Genomic DNA, 22,960 nt, shown 5'->3' with positions numbered 1-22,960 from the left:
GGGCAAAGCAAGTCTTCCAAAATAGACTTAAGGTTGCATAATTCCCCGGCCTGTACTTCAGACATCCAACATTACTTCCTCTAATTTAATAATCCTGTCAGGAGAAGAACCCACGAGAAAGCATGACCTACAATATCATGTCACTTTATTTTTATCTTGTTGTAAAATATGTAGTTTTTCCTGATTCAATTCACTGTCAGTGGCCCATTAGTAATGAACAACCCCAAAATAATAAAACACTGGGCGGTCCCGCTCAATAATGGTGTATGGGTGATTTGCCAAGGTAACATTTCAGCTTCAAGGCTCCCAGAGCACTGTTATAAACACTAAGCAAAATATGTATTACCACTATAAAAAACAACAACTGCAGGTCTTCAAAACTGCCCTTTACATGTTCCAGCAGTTGCTGAATTACATAAGGGATTTATTGGGAATAATGTATTACTGCCAAAATGAACTAAAGCATGCATGCTATTAATTCAGAGCTCCTCCCAATTTCCTGTCAAGCTCACAGCATGAAGTAGATCAAAAACTGACAAATCAGAGACTCAGGGACTGGAAGAGGCAGAAATACCTACTAATAAATGCTGGGGGAGGAGGGGAGTGTTTAAGAACCAATAAGAGAGATTGAAAAAAAATGCCAGAGGTAAAAAAATGCCACAAGAGAATTTTAAAATCTCAACAGGTTTCACAGCAAGGGGTGAAACAATGTCAGCACTTGGCTGAGTTTCAAGAGCCTCAGTACCCCAGCAATGTTGTAACTCAGAATCATGTAGCATTATCACTGAACAGCATGGTGGATGTTTCACAGAGTTTGTATGACTGGGTAAAGGGAGCACTGCATTTCCTTTTGGTTAGGGCACTGAAGCCTTGTTTAAAACACCAGGCTGGTGAGTGCTGAATGACCCTATGCACATTCTGAGGCCCTGGGACCGTAAGGCGTAGGTTGAATAGTGTCTTTCTCCACATCCGCAGGCACGATAGGTTGCTGTTTGCAATACAGCTGAAATACAATGACTACAGGGCCAGGACTAACTGAGGGGGAGTAACTTGAGCTCCCCTGAGTTAGCCAGTGAGTGGAGGTTGTAAAAAGGATTGTGTTATCGAGTTGGTGTTTACCGCTGAGTACAGTGGAGCCGAGAGTCTGATAAGGCAGGCACCCAATGCAACAAAGAGCCCTTTAGCTCAGGGCAGCCCTGTTTTCATTTTAACACACTTCATTATACGTTCAGGTTGGTCTGGTCAAACGTGTCAAAATAACAGCCCGGTGGAGACACAGCCCCAGCTCCAGCAGTGGAGGCCTCGCCTCCCCTGCAGCCCACAACCCAGCTACCTGGCTGAGTTTTCCCAAGGTCGGCCATCACCATGGTATCCGACCCCTGCTGCTATATCCCAGCCCGAGCTCAGAGCAGCACTTGTTCTCCAGAACCGCCAAGAGGCGCCGCAGCTCGCTGGCTGCGGAGGCGGCACATGGACCCGCGGGTGTTTCTTCCCAAAGCCCGTCCCCGGGGACGTGGGAAGCAGCTGGCCGCCCACGGCGTTCAATCTAAGGGCCCTTAATCAACCGCTGGCGGGGGGGCTACCTGGTGCGTGTCCTCCCCGTGCTCCAGGTGCACGATGCCCTGGCTCCTGCCCTCCGTGTCGCTCAGCAAGTCGTCCTCGGAGTCCTCGAAGAGGGAGGAGGAGCCCGTGGAGGACAGCGAGGAGTTGGAGAGGCGGCGGGACTGCAGCAGGTGCAGTGAGCTGCCCGTCCTCAGCCAGCATCCCTCCAGGTCCGGCAGGGGCCCTCGGGGGCTGCCCTGCGCCTCCTCACTCTCCTCTGGGGTGACGGTCAGCTGCGGGATGACCGGCGGCAGCAGCCCGTTGGCGGGGCGGCAGCTCCTCTTGGCCGGGTCGGGCAGCTCCCTCGCGGCAGCGGCGCAGCGAGCCTCGAAGAACGAGCGCAGCTCCCCGACGCTCAGCCGCTTGCCCCTGCCCAGCTCCGGGCTGCTCTGCCGGCCCCATCTAGAGTCCATGGGGAGGTCGGCGGGGGGCGCCTCCGGGGCACCGCTGAGGAGCCGGCGGCCGTGCGTGTGCATGGGCACCCGGGCAAACTTCCTGCTGGCTGCGTCTGCCGCGCGGAGCCGGGGCCCGAGGGGTGCCCAGAGTCATGTCCCAGCCCGTCCGCACGGAGGCTCCGAGTCGGAGCCGGCTACCCTACCTCGGCCGGGACGGCAGCCAGGACCATCTGGGCGGGCTTAGCCCGCCCGCCGCAGCAGCAGCAGCTGAGACCAGCAAAACCGCCGGAGGGAGGAGTCAGGCCCACGCCCGCTCCTCGGCCCCTTCGTCTCTTTTGCTTTCAGTTTTCACTGCGCCACCCAGAGACGCCGCCGGAGAGAGCAGCGGGCAGCCGGGCCCTCGTGCGTGCGGGCCAGCGGCAGGGCTCCTGTGGCCTCAGGCCGGGCGCCCGGCTGGCTCCCTCGCTCCGGGGCTGGACACAGACTAGTGCTGCCTCCCGGGCGCTGCTCACGTGGCCGCGCCCAGAGCGGCAGCCTCCATCTTCCGGGCTCTCCTGCCCCGCTGAGCGCTTCTCCAGTGACTGGGCGCCAGAAGCGGCGCGCGCCCCTCCTCCCTTCCTAGTTCTGGCTGGTTGTTACTCTCCAGCGGCCCACCTTGCGCCTGCCCGGGACAGAACAGCCGACACGCACCCTGCCAGCTGCAAGAAGCAGGGACGCTTGACCATGCTACATTAGGACCTGATAGTGACAGAATCGATAGACCTGCCCCCCTCCCCCGGTCTCCCAGACACGCATTTCAACAGGACAAGGTCGTGGGCCCAATTCTGTCTGTTCAATAACCGCCCCTGCAATTCCCTGAAGAGTTAAGTACTCTACCTTCCACAGCCAGCCTGGGAGTTAAGGGCTCCCAACACTTTGCAGGATCTGGCCCTGCTTCAATGTGGAAACTGGTCTCTGCTGGGGAAGATATGGTGACTGAGTTACTCAGGCTGGCAAACTGCATTGTTCAGCAGCTGAATGTGCGCCTGCTTTCCTTAATGGGCTGTGCATGTTAGGATTGAGCTGGACATTAGGGCTATGTCTTCACTGCAGGCTTTTTGTGCAAGGACAATGGTTCTTGCACAAAAGTTTGCAGAGCATCTACACCGTATGCACATTCTTGTACAAGTAAATGTACAGTATTACAGTAGCACGTCAGAACAGAGGGCATCTTGCACAAGAGCGCTGATGCTCCCTACGAGGAAGAAGCCTTCTTGTGCAAGAGCTCTTGTGCAAGAAGGCAGTGTGGACAGGCAGCAGGGAGTTTTTGCACAAGAACTGGCTTCCCAGGGAAAAACACACATGGCTGCTTGGATGCTCTGTACCTGCACTCAAGCTCACTACTTCCTGCTTGCTGGACCTCCTCTCCCTCCCCCTGCCCCCTTAAAGGCGCACACATCCTGTAGACACCGCTTGGCTGCTGCAGCAGCACACAGAGCAGCTCCACCACGCAGCTATGCCTGCTGCACCCAGGAGCCCTAGGGAGATGTCTGCCCCGGAGCTACCCCATGAGTCTGCACCCCCATCCCAACAGCTACCCCAAGGCTCCCAGCGGCATGGAGGGGCAGCAAGGGCAGAGCCCCATGCTGGTTGGGGGCAGAGGTCGAGGCCTTCCTGGACCTATAGGGACAAGAGGAAGCCCTCCATGACCCCCGGTCCCGTCGCAGCAATGCCAACATCTTCAGCCACATGGCCCAGGCACTGGCAGACCAGGGACATCCGGCCCGGACCCTGGAACAGGCGGAAGGAGGGGGGATGCCGGCTGGAAACAGCCAAGCCCCAAGGGCGCAGGCCACACCCCACACATCCCAAAGGGTGCTGCACACAGCCATGCCTGCCCATGTGACACAGCAGCTGCTCCCAGGAAAAGTGCAGCGAGCCAGCCCTGTGAACGCAGCCCCCACAGAGCCCCTTGGCGGCTCCCAGCCCCTCTGCTGCCCCTGAGGGAAGCCCCCCTGGGCTACTTATCCGAGGGCTGAGGGAAGGGGCAGCCTGGGCCTCTGGGTCTTGCTGCAGGGACAGCACGCTCCCCAGTAGCCCTGGCTGAGGCTCCGAGGAAATCAATTGACAGTAGTCCGAGAAACCAGACCACATCTGCCACACTTGCTTCCATGCAATGTGGATGTGTACTCAAACATGATTACAGCATCAACAGTGTATGCTTACACACACTGACAAGAGTAGAAGCCATGTGCTCTACCTTGGGGAGGGAGTGTACACAGTGCAGGCACACGGACACAGCATGCTAAGTGGCTAGGACACAGACAAAGGTCTTCATTCACAGTGATGTCTCTGTTTTGTGTTTATTGGGAGGTGAGGGTTATAATCCATGGAGGATCACTACACTCCCCCAGGATTTTGAGCTAATCTGTGTGAACACACACATAGGGGACCGATTGGTCCCAAGCCACAGTTGTGTGGTATAACATGAGGCTCAAGGAGGAGGGCATGGGGCTCAGGGACACTGTGGGCAGGGCTGACTGACCACCTCACCGTTTTCTGTCTTCTCTGCAGCAGGACCAGCCAGGAGCGAGGGACCCTCCGCACCCATGAATGCACTGGGAGGAGCCGCCCCTCCCAGCAATAACTCCCTCTGCCAGTTCAGAGCCCCTTCCTCCTCCCCCCCTCCCAGTTCAGAGCCTCCTCCCACTGCCCACCCTTCTTCCATATTGTAAATATTCTTGGATAAACCAAAAACTGTTTTGTGTTTATTGGGAAGTGAGGGAAGGGTTGGGGATGGGAGGGAGATGTGGACGCCAGACAGAAGCAACCTAGTGTGGGGCCTGGGAGAACATCTCTTTGAGGGCCTCTCAGATACGCATCCCATTGCGGTGCGCCTGCCGAATGGCAACTGTCCAGGGCTGCTTGAACGCCCGGCCCTCGCCTGCCATCCACCCTGGGAAGAAGGCCTCCCCCTTCCACTCCACTATGTTGTGCAGCACACAACATGCGGCCACAACCTCCGCGATGTTCTGCTCACTCATGTCGAGATGGGTGAGCAGACAATGGAATCTCACCTTCAGCCATCCGAAGGTGCATTCCACCTGGTTGCGGGCCCGGGTCAGGTACTGGTTGAATGTTTCCTGGCCGGGGTCCATGCATCCAGTGTACGAGCACATCAGCCACGGCATAAGGGGGTAGGCCACATCCCCCATGATGCACAGTGGCATGCGGATGTCTCCAACTGTCAATTCCCACTAGGGGAAGAAAGTGCCCACTTGCAGCCTGTGAAACAGGCTGGAGTTTCTCAGGATGCGGGCATCATGTGCCCTGCCCTACCATCACACATATATGTCCGTGAAGTAGCCTCAGTGGTCCACGAGGGCCTGGAGCACCATCAAGTACCACCCCTTCCGGTTGATGAAGTGGGCCGCTCGGTGCGCCGAAGCCCGGATGGGGATGTGGGTCCCATCCATGGCTCCCCTGCAGTTGGGGAACCCCAGGGCAGCGAAGCCAGCCACAGTTGCGTCCACGTCCTGCAGGCAGATGACCCTCTTGAACAGGATGTCATTGATGGCTCTGACAACCTGCAGAAGGGCAGGGAACACACAGAATGAGGCAGGGCGGGTGTCTGCCCCCCTCTGATGCCCCCTTCCCTTAAACACAACTGCATGCTTAAACGCAACTGTGGCTGGCAAGGGCTCCCTTGCCCCGGAGGCCCCCTCCCCTCCCCTCATCAGCAGGCCTATGTGAGGGAGGGATGGCACCAACCCCTGGGTGATGGGGCTACCTCCACCCCCACTCCCCGTCCCCTCCCCCAGCCAGGAGTCTTCCCTTCCCCCGAGCAGCAACTGCAGCGCCCCCCCCCCCACCCAAGGGCCTTACCAGCATCAAGATGGCACCCACTGTGGACCTGCCCACCCCGAACTGCTGTGCCACCAAGCAATAGCTGTCCAGGGTGGCCAGCTTCCACAGGTCGATAGCAACCCTCATGACGATGGGGATGGCAGGCTGCAGCTGGGTGTCGCATCTGAGGACCGCAGGGGAGAGCCAGCCACACAGCTCCAGGAGCATCTGCTTCCGCATCTGAAAGTTCTGGAGCCACTGCTGGTCGTCCCATTGCTCCAGGACCAGCCGGTCCCACCAGTCGGAACTAGTGTCAAGTCTCCAGTATCACCTCTCCATGGTCGGGTAGAGATGCCACAGTGAAGCCACTGCATTCAGGGAGAGGTAGTCCAGATTGAACTTGGTGTCAAGCTCGTGCAGGAGTAGCGAGGCAGCGTAGAGCAGCAGCTGCACACGCTCCAAAATGTCTGTGTGGGGCCAGAGCAGATACAGGGCTATCCCTGGCTCCATGGCACAGCAAGCAGAAGGCAAAAGTCCCCAAAAGCACTAGGGCACAAGCTGTGGTGTCCAAAGAGGCTAAGGGCAACCACAACTGGCACTGCTACAGCTTTCAGTTCCTACCAGAGGTCCCAAAGCATGCAGTAGCAGAGAAACGGCTGACCAGGGAGATCCCTTTAAGCATGTGTCTCAGAGGGGCTCCAGCCCCCACCCCCAGAAGGTCCTGGTGCCCTTTTGCCCTGCCCAAAGTGGTTCTCGGTGGAAGAGGGGGAGGTGTCTTTGCGCAAAAGCGCTTTGCTTTTGCGATGCCTTTGAACAGTGTGGACACGCTCTTGTGCAAGGACTTTTGCGCAAGAACTCTTGCGTGAGAAGCCTGCAGTGTAGATGTAGCATTTAGGTATGTGTCAGATTCTCACGTATGTCACTAGACAAGCTGCATACTTCAGCAGAAGCATCCTCAGCTGTTTTCTGGTAACTCGCATACTTTGGGGATTATGAAAGTACTGTAGTATAATATGTTTACTAGTATAATAATAGGTTTGGGTTCATATGTATCTGAGCTTAGTTTGTATCTCTCTTTCACCTGCTGGCCTGTGCTTAGTTCAGTTTTTCTAATTCACAGCCTATCAAGATGCAAGTCCATTCAATAAAAGAACGGATTGTGCTACGTCAGAACCTTCCTACCTCCTTTACCTTGCCAATTATCTTTTACTTACAATATATGGGATGACAATTTCTTTCCTACATTGTACGACCTTGGGAGCAAGGAAGGCTTTACTCTGGGGTTACATCACCACATAGTTTAGCAATTACACTGCATAATTTGGAGATCAAATGGGGATATCTTTACCCATTTTTGCTTATTTGTTACTGAACATTAATACCCATTGAAGTAATCTCGAGCGTTTTCTGAGTAAGGACTTTGAAATTTGTTCTTTTTATTTCTCATGCTCATGTAGATAGAGAAGTGTGTGCATCTACTGGAGTCCCTCTTATTTTTCTGGCTCTCCATCCTCCAGTTCTAACAAAACCTTCCCAAAGGCCCCATATGCTCGCCCCATTCTTCTGACCAAGGAAATGTGGCAAAGAGTCCTGCCGGTGCCTGTAAAATACCTCAGCTAGAGGGGATCCTATTGAGTAGCAGAAACCACTCCTCTGCTCATCTATTGAGTTCATCATAACAAAATTGTTCCTTTTCTGCCAGCCTGGGGAACCACAGCCCACATGCACTTGTAAAATATTATTATAGGTTCCACTTTGGATTGAATTATCTGTTGCAGAGATTAAGGACTTTGTGGTATGACAGTGGCAACAAATCTGACACAGAACCTCTAAGGTGTGTCACAAGGAATGATAGCTACTGGCAGGAAGCAGCTACACCTTGATGATAAAGTACAAGGAAATACAATTATTTAGCTGACTATGTCTCTCATGGAAACAGACACAGGCCAAACCCAAGGAATTTGTGGGCAAAGATTCCCTTATCTTTGAATTATGAGGGAATTCTCTGTGGGCTGAATATTGATATGGTATGAAATGATACATATATTACTTTTAAAATTAATTTAAATGTTCTTTTAGTAGTCACTGGATATAGTGATATTACTACAGACTCATACGTAGTCTATACGCGGAGTTGCACAGGTTTAAAAGAATGTGAGACTTTATACTGATTTAGTTAAACTAGTGCAGCCTTGTGTGTGGATGCTCTTGTGTTGTTTTAAGCCTGGTTTATATCTATCTGGTGTGCATTGGTGAATTTACAGACCAGCCAAACTAATGTAATCAGTTCTAAACTGATGTAAGAGAGACCACTCACAGGTTGCACCTGTGTAACTAACCTAGTTTAAATTAAACAACAGTAACTTGCATGTTCAGACAAATTCTTCAGTTCTCTACTTATCCACACAATGAAGACAAATTGGCAATTCAGCCATCTTCAGATCAACCAGTCAGTTTGCCACAATTCACACTGCCTTTGGGGATCACCTTTGTATATCAGATAATTCAGTCTCCATCCCATATAGTCCTTGACCTCTGCTGAAACGGTCAACAAGGCTGCTGGTTGTGATTATATTTTCTGGGATGGAAAGCTGGCTGTCAAATTTGTACTGAGACCACCAGCTCATTTTACTCAGGGTGCCAGACAGTCATCAGAAGGGAGCTATTGATTTGTGCCAGATTTGAATAAGCATTATTTTGATAAAATTTTGGAATTTAGGCTAAGTTAGAAGATGAGCAGAAGATTGGGGATGTAAGTGACTAGTCGACTAGCCGATACGCAAAAGTGTATCGGATAGTAGACACACTAGTCAACTAGTCACTCCCCTCCCCCTTGCTGCCTCTATCAGAAAGAAGCAGTGGGGGGGGGGGAGATAGAAGGCATGCTGGGCGGGGCCAGCTTAAAAGCTGCCCCCCCCCAGCTCCAGCTCCATGGGAAGGGCAGAGGCACAGCTGCGGTGTTCCATCTTTGAAATGTACAAGAGTCCCCACTGAGGCTCTGGTACATTTCAAAGCAGAAGCACAGCATGGAGCCTGGGGCCCCGGGCTCCATGCAGCATTTTAATCTTTTAAATGCACAAGAGCCTCTGCTGGGGCCTTTGTACATTTCAAAGCAGAAGTGCCTGCATGGAGCCCAGGGTCAGCAGGGGACTTCCCACGGGCCCTGGGTTCCATGTGGTATTTCAGTCTTTGAAATTGTACATTTGCACAATTTCAAAGACAGAACACTACGTGGCACTAACGCCTTTGAAATGTAGCAACAGCCGGGCAGCTCTTGCTACATTTCAAAGCGGAAATACCTTTATCGACTAATCGAATAGTCGATGGAAATCCCATCGACTATTGAATTAGTTGATTAATTTTAACATCCCTACAGAAGAGACAAAAAATTCTCCCAAGACACACTGCCACATCTTCATTAGTACACATTGACTTTTTTTTTGTTAGAAGGAGGTTGTTTTCAGTTAATACTACTTTACACTTTAGAACCATGGATAAAGGTATTAATAAAGTGTCACTATATTCCTAAAACTTCAATATGCGCTGTCCTTATTTTAATGCTAGGTAAACTGATGTAGAGAGAGATTAAATGCTTTGACTGAAGACATGCAGTGAGTCAGTTCCATAGTTGCAAATACCACTCCAAATTTCTGACTTCCAGTGTGCAATTCTAACCAAAAGATCACACTCCTGCTGACTTGGGGTTTTGAGTTTTGTTCATTTCAGTCATTATGATTCATTTCAGACCTATTTCTAACTGCTGTGGTTTTCAGTTTCAGAGTCCTGCTACAGATGGAACTTTCTGCCTTTGTTTGAAATTGTAAAAATATTGCCACTACATCCCTATCAACCCCGTTTCTCATCATCATTACCTGTAATTGTTTTTACTCTTTTACAAAATGGAAACACAACATTTCACTGAAAAGATAGCCAAGTTTTGTCTGGTCTAGGATAAAAGATATGCTGTCACAGTTCCAACACACACATTTAATAAATATAGTCTGGACACAGTATAACTTATCTTGTGCTAAACTGGTTGAATTACAGCCTAGAAGGAAGCCTCGGCTTTAACTCAACCAGATTAGCATGTTACAGCATATGTATGGCTTGTCCATGTTAGGGTTCTCAAACATATTGGCTAATATGTTAGCCAGTGCTTTGTGACATCACACCATTAAATTCTAGTCTTCTTATATTGTAATACAGATAAATATATGAAATGAGGCCCAAGAGGATCTGAAAAATCACGGAGAATTTTAGGCCATAGACAGTCTAAGGCTGCCCTCTGGTGGCTTGCATCCATTGTGTTCCCAACCTGAAACAAACCTTATTTCTAAGATAAACTTAAAAAACAACAAGTGTTCTGGTAGCACTTTATAGACTAACAAAACATGTAGGCTGTGTCTAGACTGGCAAGTTTTTCCTCAAAATCATCTGCTTTTGTGGAAAAACTTGCCAGCTGTCTACACTGGCCGCTTGAATTTCCGCAAAAGCACTGACAATCTCATGTAAGATTGTCAGTGCTTTTGCGGAAATACTATGCTGCTCCCATTCGGGCAAAAGTCTTTTTCCGAAAAACTTTTGCGCAAAAGGGCCAGTGTAGACAGCAGAGATTTGTTTTCCGCAAAAAAGCCCCGATCGCGAAAACGGCGATCGGGGCTTTTTTGTGGAAAAGCGCGTCTAGATTGGCCACAGATGCTTTTCCACAAAAAGTGCTTTTGCGGGAAAGTGTCCTGCCAATCTAGATGCGCTTTTCAAAAATGCTTTTAACGGAAAACTTTTCTGTTAAAAGCATTTCCGGAAAATCATGCTAGTGTAGACGTAGACGTAGATGGTATCATGAGCTTTTGTGGGCACAGCCCACTTCTTCAGACCATAGCTCATGATACCATCTATATGTTTTGCTAGTCTATAAAGTGCTATCAGAACATGTGTTGTTTTTTAAGTTTATCCTATACAGACTAACTCGGCCACCACCTGAAGCTTATTTCTAAAGAACAAAATTGTGGGTGTATCTACACAGCCCACTGCAGCGAGCTTCCCAGGGCTGGTGGAAGACTTGTGCTCACACTCTGCACTAAAAGTAGCAGTGGACAGTGCTTTGAAATGGCAACTTGCACTGTGAAGCCCACTGGAGGCTCTTGTACATTTCAAAAGCACGGAGCACAGGGCCAGCAGGGGACTGGTTGAGCGTCTGTTCACTCCATGCTCCCGCAGCACTTCTGCTTTTGAAATGTAAGTGCTGCCAGTTCCCCACTGTCTCCCCATCCCCCACACCCATGGAGATGATGCTGGGGGAACTGACTTTAAAGATGGCTCCCCCCAGCACCAGCTCCTGCTCCCCCACTTGCTCCCTCTCTCTGATAGAGGCAGCAAGAGGGGAAGAAAGTGACTAGTCAAGTCACTAATCGACTATCCGATAAGCATATGCTTGTCGAATAGTCAACCAGTTACTTACATACCTAGTGTGTATGTGTATAAAATTTGGCATCTAGTTTCTAGAGGTTTATTGAGAGATTTAATCCTGTCTCTTAACCCTGAAAACCAAGGGATAATGTGGGAAGCAAGACCAGAGTGTCTCCCAATTAAAAATACAGTAATTACTCATTTAACATGTGCCCACTTAACACGTTTTTGTGGTAGCATGATTTTTTTTTTTTAGGAAATGTTTTTTGAATAACACGACCATCCCCGAAATAACACAAAAAAACCCCCACAAGTGGCGGATTACTTCGTGTGGCAGTATAAATTGTGCAAACAGCAGTAATACAGTAGACTTCCAATAATCCGGCATACTGGGAGGTACTATAAGGCGGCTGTGACGGGTCTGCTGGTACCCGCACTGCTTCCGGCAAAGGGGGGGGGGTCAGCGGGGAATGGTGTAGTGAGCAGCGAACCCTCCGCCGCTTTGCAGGGAGGCGGGGAAAGCTTAGGCACAGGCTGGCTGGGGAAACCCAGCCACCGGCCTGCAAGTGGGGGAAAAGGAGAGGGTGCGAGGCATCCTTCCCTTCCCTTCCCTAGAGCCAAACACTTCTCCTCCGTACTGTAACCCAGTCCCCTTTGTCCCCCAACCTTATGTCCCAGTCCCAAGGCAGCTGCCTGTGCTCAGCGTCTCACTGCTAGCAAGTGCAAGCTGGAGCTGCGAGCACACATGCGGCTCACAGCAGCCCAGCCTAGAGAGCAACTGACCGGAGCACTTCCGGGTTCCAGATGATGCCGGACAACTGCATGCTGGACAATTGGAGTTTTACTGTACAGTACATCGTCTAATGTTGACGTTGATAACTCAGCACCAACAGAAAATTGACTTCGACACCACCACTTGAAACGCAACCCCCATTTTTCCATTATTTTCAATGGGAAAATTGACCCCGCATAACACGTTTTTGCTTAGCACAATCATTTTCTGAAACGTATCTACCGTGTTAAATGAGAAATTACTGCATTATTAAAAGGATACTAGGTTCCTCTGTGAGCCACATCTGGCACCAATTTTAACACGATACCAGGCCCATACTCAGGGAGGTACAAAGGATGCAAACGCACCTCCACCATGGACCTTCATGGTCTGCCATGGGGTTGATTGTCAGGTCTGGGAAAGGCAGAAGTGGCACACTGCCATCCTCCCTCCACCGTGCTCTGGCCAGCCAGGGGAAAGCATAGGTGGAATGCTGCCAGCCTTCCTCCCCCATGCTTGGACCTACAGGGGGAAGCCTGAAGCTAATTGCCCCCTTCTGGGGGCAGGGGTTGGGCTGTGGGGACAAGGCTGGGAGGGGGGGCAGCCACCAGTCCCTCCCACAGCTCACACACACCTCCCCCCTCCCCACCCAAGACAGAAATTCCTGCATATAGGCCTGGATACACTCTGAAAAGGGGATTAAAAAAAGATATGCCTTTTGATGAATGAGCAAGCACAAGGTCATGATTAGCCTGGAACACGAAATATTTTATATCTAAAATATTTTCTAACCCAACCTTTTACTTTCTGTGGCCCCTCAATATGCTATAAAAGCTCCCAGGCTCTGTCGGGGAGAGGAAGGTGAGAAGATCTCTCAAGGCTCTAGCCCCCAGGAAGTGGGAAGAGGGGGAGTTGGGGATTTAACCCTGTGGGGTGTTGAGACTTGGACTTCAGCCTTTGGCTGCTGGGAGTGGGGGGAAGAGACCTCAGGCTTACGCATAGCTTGATTTATATTGGGGGGGAAGGCTGGGCTCAGGCCAGCTCTGTATATGGCAACCCCACCTCCAGTCCAACTCATCTCAGCAGCCCACCCAGACTGTCTGGGGGGAGAAAAGCCAACAATTATAACAATGTGGAGGGCTCAGCTCACAAAGTTTGAAAACCTCTCAGTGTGCAGATGGAGAGTAAGTGGGGGTGGGTGCAGCTCAGGGTGAAGAAAGTAGGTAGCTAGGGTAGGCTCGCCAACAGCAATTCCAGGGCAGAACAGTCAATGGCCTCTCTAGAGAGGGATGGCTGAGGTTAAGACACTACTGTTTATGCTACTGGTAACACATTACAATCCACTACGTGACATTGCTTGATCTAGTTAACCTTTTTCTCCAGTTACAGCAGCAGTATTAAACAAGTTGTGAGCCTACATATAGGTTGTCAAACTTGTTATTTTGAATTATATATTTATATTAAATAAATGCATTATGAAATGAAATTAATATATAAAACAGTTAAAGAAGCACAAAGTAAGTAAACACCAAAGTATCAAGTTGGCTAATTAAATACCTTATTGTGTAATCGAAAGACAAGGTACAAACTGATATACCAATGTAATGGATTATGACCAACAGTTAAAATATACAATACTTGCACTGGTGCTTGCTGGTGCTGTGGGATATTCACATCCACCAGGTTGTGGAGGAGGAAGAGGAGGGGATTTAACCCTGTGGTGTTGACAGCAGACATGGTGTGCCACACATACCAAGAAATCTCCAAGAAGACAGCCAGTGGAGAAGGCAGAGAGATACCTGTGCCTCATTCCCACCCTGGCTGAGCAGTGGAGGTGGCCTCAGCCTGCGCTTATGCTAGTTGCTAGTCAGTGCTAGCAGCTGAGGAAAGGGGGACTGACTTCTCTGCCTCTCTGCAAACTTAGGGCAGCTTTATTCAGTGGCTGAACTTGCTGGCTTGTGTTTGGTGAGGAGTTGTAGCTCTGGGAGAAGAAAATCTGTTAAGTGCGGAGAGACCTTGTTCCTCTCTAAAGTTTCCCTGTCCTCAGCCCTGCAGCTGGAGAGTCAGCACAGCAGGCATGGCAGAGGGACTCCGGAGCAGCCAGAGGAACCCACAAGTTCAGTCATTCTCAGGCTGCTATTGCTCTGCCAGACCAGCAGATGTTACTACACAGTGAGGAACTGGGCTCTGTACACAGCAGGAAACCAGACTTATTTTTATCTTCATTTTTATGTAAACACACATACATATCTACCCTGTTTGTCTGAGCCCTGGGCAATTGCTCTCTTCCCTCCTTTCTCTCCCCTCCCCCCAACTGGTGGGCCTGGCTAGGGACTGTGTGCAGGCAGGGGTCTAGCTCAGGGTTCCAGGCCAAGATAGCAAGGGGTTCTGGGTAATAAAGGGTGCATAGGAGGGGTAGCTAGTAGGGGTACAAGCCCTTCCAGTTTAGCTGGGAGTCTCTCTGAAGCAGGCTCTCTCCCCCAGAGGCTACTGCAGCCAAACTTTGAGCTTTTAATCACAAGTCTGGCAGTGCACTGTGCCCTGGCCTAATGCAGCTGGCCCCAGAAGCAGCCTGCACATCCCTGCAGCCCCTATGTGGAGAGACTAGGGGGAGAGGGTCCTCCACACATTGCCCCCACACCGAGCACTGATTCTGCAGCTTTCATTGGCCAGGCATCACCACTAGAAGCCACAGGGATGTTCCAGCCACTTCTGGGAGTGGGGCCAGGGCATGCAGGCAGCCTTAGCATATGTGCACAGCTTGGGAGCTGACCAAAGTACATGCCACCTGGCTGGACCACACACCTCTCACCCCTCTTGCACCCCAACCCTCTGCCCCAGCCCTTAGTCCCTTCCCATACACCAACTCCCTCCAAGAACCCATATCCCCCCCCCCACACTCCAACCCACTGCCCCGAGTCCACTCCTTGAGCCAGCACACACCCCCTTCTGTACCCCAAGCCTCCTCCCACACCTGAAGCCCTGAACCCTCTTCTGCATACAAACTCCTCCCAGCGCCTACACCATCCCCCTCTCCTGAACTCTAATCCCCAGGCTCAGGGGGGGAACTTCCTCCCACACTCCAAATCCCTCAGCCCCAGCCCAGAGCTCCCATCCCAATGAACATGAGTGAGGGTGGAATAGAGTGAACACAGGCGGGATAGGTGATCGAGTGAGCAGGGGCAGGGCCTCAGAAAAGAGGTCAGGGTGGGGGCATGATCACTGGAAAGGGTGAGGTAGGAGTAGGCAAAAGTGTTTGTGCTTAGACAGTTGACAACCCTAGTAGCTAGGGGATATGTGCAGGCCCAGGGTCGGTCATGCTGCAGAAGGGTAGCTAAGGGCTGTGTGCGCACAGGGTGCAGTGAGGGAGAAGCTAGGGTGCATGGGGAGCAGTAAGGAGGTAGGTAGGGGCTGTGTTGGGGCAGAGTGTAGCTCAGGGTGCAGGGAGAGGGGTAGCTTGCAGTTGTGTGCCAGGAAGGTTGCAATTGCTGCTTCTCAAGGCCTCTGCTGTCCCTGGAGCCCAGGTCCACCACTCTGGTCACTTACCAGACAAGTGAGCCGTCAAAGGGGGCTGGGAGCAGAGGATCAGCTTCAGCCCTGGGCACTAGCAGCAGCAGGAGACATGTGCAGCCACAGTGCTCCCCTTGCATGGCACCAGCCAGAGCAGCAGATGCCCTGCACTGTCTGGCTCCAGCTTCCTACTTCCAACCTGGCCAGAGGGTTGGGTTTTCAGCAGGGGAGAGAGGAAGAGATGGGGGCTGGGGCTGCCCTACTCTGCCACTGCAGTTTAGAGAGGAAACAGCCCCTCCATTCTCCTTCTAACACTGCCCATGAACTTGGGGCTTCTTCTACTAGGGTGCTAGGGCTGAGGGTTCATAGACCCCCTGAAACTGAGTCACTGTACCAAGGGACCATGGACCCCTTGTTGAGAGCTTCTTTTCTAACATATTTCACAGAAAGCACCATTTTTCACAGCACTGAAATCAACAGGACTATGCAGATTTAGACTAACTGAGCATCTGGTCTGGTAAATGAGCTGGTGTGACTCAATCATTGCCATTAGGCATATTGTTGGTGAAAATGTAACCAGGAGTTAAATCTGAAGAATAGCATATCTCTTAAAAAAAAAAAAAAAAGAAGGTGGGGAGGGAGCTATTGACAATGGGTGTCTTCCAATGGCAAGACACCAGGGGAGGGTAAAATAAAAGTTATTGGAACAGCTGCAAAGGTGTCAGATTTGTATTTTTTTTTTAATTCACAAGCAGAATGATTTCTAAATTGAATGTTTTGAGGAAAGTTATTTTTCAAGTATATTCACATTCTTGGAAGTTAATGTCCATTTATGTTTTGGAAAATGAGCATCTTAATCTGCATATGCCTAACTACATCTTAATCTGCATATGCCTAACTACCTACGTGCACATGCATTTGTCCAATGGTTAGAGCAGGAACTGACAGGAAAACTGGATTCTATTTCTGAATCTTTTACTGACTGTGCGATCTTTGCAAGTCCTCAATCATAGAAACAGAATACTAGAACTGGAAGGGACCTCAAGAGATCAAGTCCAGTCCCCTGCCTTCATGCAAGGACCAAGCACTGCCTAGATCATCCCTGATAGACATCTGTCTAACCTGCTCTTAAATATCTCCGGTGGTGGAGATTCCACAACTTCCTTAAGCAATTTATTCCAGTGTTTAACCACCCTGACAGTTAGGAACTTTTTCCTACTGTCCAATCGAAATCTGCCTTGCTGCAATTTAAGCCCATTGCTTCTTGTCCTATCATCAGAGGTCAAGGAGAGCAATTCTTCTTCTTCCTTGTAAGACCCTTTTAGAGGATTGAAAATTGCTATGATGTCCCTTCTCAGTCTTCTCTTTTCTAAGCTAAACAAGCCCAGTTCTTTCAGTCTTCCCACACACAGGTCATATTTTCTAAACCTTTGATCATTGTTTCTCTTCTCTGTACCTTCTCCAATTTCTCCACATCCTTTTTGAAATGTGGTGCCCAGAACTGGATGCAATACTCCAATTGAGGCCTAATCAGTTCAGAGTAGAGCAGAAGAATTACTTCTCATGTCTTGCTCTTGTTAATGCAGCCCAGAATCATGTTTGCTTTCTTTGCAACAGTGTCACACTATTGACCCATGTTTAGCTTGTGATTCACTATGACCCCCTTGATGCCTTTCAGCAGTACTCCTTCCTAGACAGTCATTTCCCATTCTGTATATGTGAAACTAATTGTTCCTTCCTAAGTGGAGCACTTTGCATTTGTCTTTATTAAAACTTCATCCCATTTACCTCAGATCTGTCCAGATCATTTTGAATTATGACCCTATCCTCCAAAGCAGTTGCAACCCCTCCCAGCTTGGTATCATCTGCAAACTTAATAGTACTCCCTATGCCATCATCTAAATCATTGATGAAGATATTGAACAGAACCAGTCCCCAAACAGACCCCCTCTGGAGCCCCACTTCTTATGTCCTTCCAGCATGACAGTGAACCATTAATAACTACTCCGAGAACAATTATCCAATCAGTTATGCACTCACCTTATAGTAGCCCCATCTAAGTTGTATTTGCCTAGTTTATTGATAAGAAGGCCATGTGAGACTGTATCAAATGCCTTACTAAAGTCTAGGTATACCACATCCACCACTTCTCCCTTGTCCACAAGATAGTTTTCTTTGATAGGATAGCAATCAGATTGGTTTGACAGGATTTGTTCTTTACAAACCCATGCTGGCTATTACCTATCACATTATCTTCCAGATGTTTGCAGATTGATTCCTTAGTCACTTGCGCCATTATCTTCCCTGGCACAGAAGTTAATCTGACTGGTCTGTAGTTTCCTGGGTTGTTCTGATTTCCTTTCTTATAGTTGGGCATTATATTTGCCCTTTTCCAATTTTCTGGTATCTTTCCTGACTTCCATGATTTTTCAAAGAGGATAGCTAAAGGCTCAGATACCTCCTCTATCAACTCCTTGAGTATTCTAAGATGAATTTCATCAGGCCTTGGTGACTTGAAGACAGCTAACTTGTCTAAGTAATTTTTAACTTGTTTTTTTTTTATTTTAACTTCTAAACCTGCCCCATTTCCACTAGCTTTCACTATGGTAGGCATCCCTTCACCATCAAACATCTTGGTGAAAAACCAGAAACAAAGCAGTCATTAAGCACAGCTGCCATTTCCAAGTGTCCTGTTATTGTTTCTCCCTCTTCATTGAGCAATGGACTTACCCTGTTCTTGGTCTTCCTTTTGCTTCTAATATATTTGTAGAATGTCTTCTTGTTACCCTTTGTCTCTAGCTAGATTTGCTCGTTTTGTGCCTTTGCCTTTCTAATCTTGCCCTGGCATACTTGTGTTGTTCATTTATATTCATCCTTTATAATTTGACCTTGTTTCTACTTTTTAGGATTCCTTTTTGATGTGTAGATCATGCAAGTTCCCCGGTTAAGCCAAGGTAGTCTCTTGCCAGACTTTCTATATTTCCTATGCAGTGGAATAGTTTGCTTTTGGGCTTTTAATAATGTTCCTTTGAAAAACTGCTAACTCTCTTCAGTTGTTTTTCCTCTTAGTCTTGCTTCCTATGGGACCTTGCTGAACAGCTCTCTTAGTTTACTAAAATCTGCCCTTCTGAAATCCATTGTCTCTATTTTTCCATTCTCTCTACCATTCCTTAGAATCATGAACTCTGATTTCATGATCACTTTCATCCAAGCTGCTTTCCACTTGGAAGTTTTCAACCAGTTCCTCCCTATTTGTTAAATCTGGAACAGCTTCCCCCCAGTAGCTCTCTCAAACTTCTGAAATAAAAAAAAAATATGTCTCCAATGCAGTCCAAGAACTTACTGGATAATCTGTGCCCTGCTGTGTTAGTTTCTCAACACATCTGGATAGTTGAAGTCCCCCATCACCACCAAATCCCGTGCTTTCGATGATTGATAGATTATAAAAAGTCTCATTCACCTCTTCTGCCTGGATAAGTGGTCTGTAGTAGACCCCTACCATAACATCACCCTTTTTTTGTTTACCCCTTTTAACCTAACCCAGAGACTCTTAACAAGTCTGTCTCCTATGTCCATCTCCACCTCAGTCCATGTGTATACATTTTTAATATACAAGGAAACACCTCCTCCCTTTTGTCCCCTGCCTATCCTTCCTACGAAAGCTATACTCTTTTATAACCTAAATTCTAAATGTATCTAAATTCCATTTATTTTAATAGGAGTTACACACATAGATACCTTTGAGGACCTGGGCTTTAAGCTCTTTCTATTCTGTTTCTTAGTCTTAAAATAAGGATAATATTTAGAGATTTACAAATAAAATGCAGAGTTTGGAAAAAAATATGAAAAAGTTGCCCATTTTCTGGGTGGGAGTCATACAAATTTACTTGCCTTTAAAGAGCATCTAGGCTTTTTTTTTCCTTTATTTGAAGTCACAGGAACAAATTCAGCTCTTATGTGAGTGCCATTCCTACTATCTTCAATGGGAGTTGCAGCTGCCTATACCAGGCCTGAGTGGACTTTAAAGGAAAAGATAAGTGTTGCACAAAACATTACTTTAGCTATATCCCCAAGGGAATAATAAAGTTTCCAGGAATACAGGCTGGATGAAAAAATCTAATAGAAGACTGAAGTTCACAAAGGGGAATAGCATAATCAGAGAATTATTTAAAAGGGCTCCTGTACACAGTTAACTAAATTTACCAGTGATGTAAATTTGGGCAATAAGCTGAGAACTACAGAATGGTATCCGTTTATGCCCATGGTGAACCTAAGCCAATGTCTTCTTGCTTGAAAAGATAACTCAATTACACACACTCTGGATAATAAGATGAACACTTCATGGCAGGCTGCATCCTATGGACTAAACTGCCATTTAAAATATACTGCCTCTGAATGTTTTTCCTTTGCCACTGGACAATTATAGCATGATTGATAAAATTAACTCAAGCTTCATTTTATCTAGCTCCACAGAGCATTCTTTTTAATGCTGGCAGCCTTATGTCACTTCACAAACATGCAGCTTTGAACCTCGTTTCAGCACCTTGGATAGCTCATGCATGTCCATTGCCAACAGGGTGTTAAAAAGAAAAGTCATAACTGTAAGCCAAAACTTATGCAGGGTGGGGGGGGGGGGGGGGGGATTACCTTGAAAGCTGTTAGCAATTTTCTGTCAAACCAGTTCTCCGAACACTATGGTTTCCAAGGAAAATGGTGGATAAGTCAGAAAGGGAATATACCAAAGGTCAAAAATGGGTTGCATTAGGTGGAGTCTGCCTCTTCCAAAGCAATAGTGATAGAGATGCAGCCATGTTAGTCTGGTGTAGTTCAAACAAAAGACAGAACTATGTAGCACTTTAAAGACTAACAAGATGGTTTATTAGGTGATGAGCTTTCGTGGGCCAGACCCACTTCCTCAGATCAATGTGGAAGAAAATTGGCACAACCATATATACCAAAGTGATACAATCAAAAAAAAAAAAAAAGAGTGAACACGTGTGAAATTGACAAATCAAATTTTAGAACCGAGCGTAGTTTTTGTTCTTATGTAATACCTGTTCCAGTATAGGGTGTAGTTTATTGATAATGCGTTGGACAGGTTTAAGTTGGGGTCTATAGATGACGACAAGTGGTGTTCTATTGTTGGTTTTCTTGGGTCTGTCTTGAAGTAGATGGTTTCCGGGTTCCAGGTATTCATCTGGCTCTTTCAATTTGTTTTTTTATTTCTCCGGGTGGGTAACTGAGGTTTATAAATGCTTGGTAAAGATCCTGAAGTTTCTGGTCTCTGTCAGCTGGATTAGAGCAGATGCAGTTGTATCTCAGGGCTTGGCTATAGACGATGGATCGTATGGTGTGTTCTGGATGGGAGCTGGAGGCAGTTAGGTAACTGTAGGAATCAGTGGGTTTTCTGTCGAGAGTGGTATCTAATTTACCATTGCTGATTTGTACTGTGGTGTCCAGGAAATGGATCTCTTGTGTTGAATGGTCCAGGCTGAGATTGATGGAGGGGTATAGGTTGTTAAAGTCTCTGTGGAATGCATCCAGTGTTTCTTGGCCATGGGTTCAGATCATTAAGATGTCATTGATGTAGCATAAGTAGAGGAGGGGGGAAAAGGGGACAGGATCTGAAGAAACGTTGTTCTAAGTCAGCCATAAAGATGTTAGCATACTGTGAGGCCATGCTGGTACCCATGGCTGTGCTGCTGATCTGGAGGAATCAGTTGTTCCCAAATTGGCATTAACTGTGGGTGAGAACAGAGTTACATAGGTCTGCTACCAGACTGGCAGTGGTATCCTCTGGCATAGTGTTTAATTGCTTGTAATGAGTCTTCATGTGGGATGCTGGTGTAGAGAGCTTCTACATCCATGGTAGCAAGGGTGGTGTTATCAGGGAGGTTATCAATGTTTTGTAGTTCTCAGGAAGTCAGTAGTATCTCAGATAGCTGGGAGTGTTGGTTGCATAGGGTTTGAGAAGAGAGTGCACATAGCTGGATAATCCAGTAGTGAACATGCCGATACCTGAGATGATGGGATGTCCGGGACGTCCAGGTTTATGGATTTTGGGAAGTAGATAGAACAATCCTGGGCGGGGTTCAGAAGGTGTTTCTGTGGATTTGGTCCTGAGTAGAGGTAGGGGGTTCTTTAAGGAGACAGTATAGTTTCTTTTGGTATTCTGAAGTGGGATCAGAGGAGAGAGGTCTGTAAAATGTGGTGTTGGAGAGTTGTCTAGTTGCCTCCTGGTCATAATGACCACAGCACCCCCTTTGTCAGCTGGTTTGATTATAATGTCCAGATTGTTTTTGATCTGAGGAAGTGGGTCTGACCCACAAAAGCTCATCATCTAATAAGCCATCTTGTTAGTCCTGTATTTTGTTTCAGATTGTTTTTGAAACTCTGGACAGCAGAGTGTTTAGCAAGGTTAAGATTGTATGTTGCTTGTTGTCATTTGTGAATAATGTCAGTCTGTGCATTGTTGCGGAAGCATTGTAAATAGAAATCCAGATTGTAAATCCAACCATCGGGGGAGTCCATATAGAATTATTTTTCTTTTGGAGTTGATAGGGGGGGGGATCTGGTTGGTCAGATTGATGTTCAATGGTAGTTTAGAATATTCTTGTAAGCGGAGGCAGCAAAAGAAAGCCTCAAGGTCACCACAAAATTGAATCCAGTTTGTGAGGAAGGTGGGGCAGAAAGAAAGACCCCGGGATAAAACAGACTCTTCTGCTGGGTTGAGTTTGTAGCTAGAATGGTTAATATTATCCAGTGGGTTGAGGTAGTTGCTGTTATAGCCTGTGGTGTAGAGCAGTTTATAAAGTTTACTGTCTTTTTTGTAGGGAAGAGAAGTGTGTGTAGTAAATTTCTTGTCTGGTGGAACAAGAGTCTTGTAAGGTGTTAGTCAGTGTGGATGTTTGTCTTGAGATGAGATTCTCTAGGTTAGAGAGGTCATTCTTGATGTTTTTCTGTTTCTTGTATAAGATACTAATCAGGTGGTTCCTTAGTTTGTTGGATAGTGTGAAGCAGAGTCTCTCACTGTAGCCAGTACAGTATGTTGATCTTAATGGGTTGTTCACTTTCACTCCTTTGGGTACAATGTCCATCTTTTGCACTTGGATAGAAAGATGTCTGTCTATGTCTGTGCACATTTTTTCATATGGTTGATGGATTTCCATTCCAAACGGCTAAATGTAGTGCCCGACATGTAAAATAGTAATAGAGATGTAGCCGTGTTAGTCTGGTCTTGCTGAAACAAAAGACGGGACTATGTAGCACTTTAAGACTAACAAGATAGTTTATTAGATGATGAGCTTTCGTGGGCCAGACCCACTTCCTCAGATCAAATTGTAGAAGAAAATAGGCTTGGCCATATATACTAAAGGGATACAAACAAAAAAAGTGAACACATAAAATTGGCAAATAAGACTTTAGAACAGAGGGGGGTGAAGATAGATTC

The 22,960-nt window shown here is 47.9% G+C and overlaps 1 protein-coding gene across 1 annotated transcript in view; it reads right to left on the bottom strand.

The window, feature by feature from the left end:
• The window catches only part of ITPKA (inositol-trisphosphate 3-kinase A), a 67,325-nt gene extending 64,771 nt beyond the window's left edge, over positions 1–2,554 (bottom strand). Inside the window, exon 1 of the mRNA XM_006128695.5 lies at positions 1,584–2,554. Coding sequence (XP_006128757.2) covers positions 1,584–2,078 — 495 coding nt within the window. The 5' untranslated portion in view covers positions 2,079–2,554. The remainder of the gene's footprint in view (positions 1–1,583) is intronic.
• Between the last annotated feature and the right edge of the window lie 20,406 nt (positions 2,555–22,960).

The sequence above is a fragment of the Pelodiscus sinensis genome, chromosome 5, assembly GCF_052426305.1.
Source record: "Pelodiscus sinensis isolate ZL-2025 chromosome 5, ASM5242630v1, whole genome shotgun sequence".
NCBI lineage: Eukaryota > Metazoa > Chordata > Testudines > Trionychidae > Pelodiscus > Pelodiscus sinensis.
Note: the sequence above shows the minus strand (reverse complement) of the source record. Positions and strands in the feature narration are given on the sequence as shown.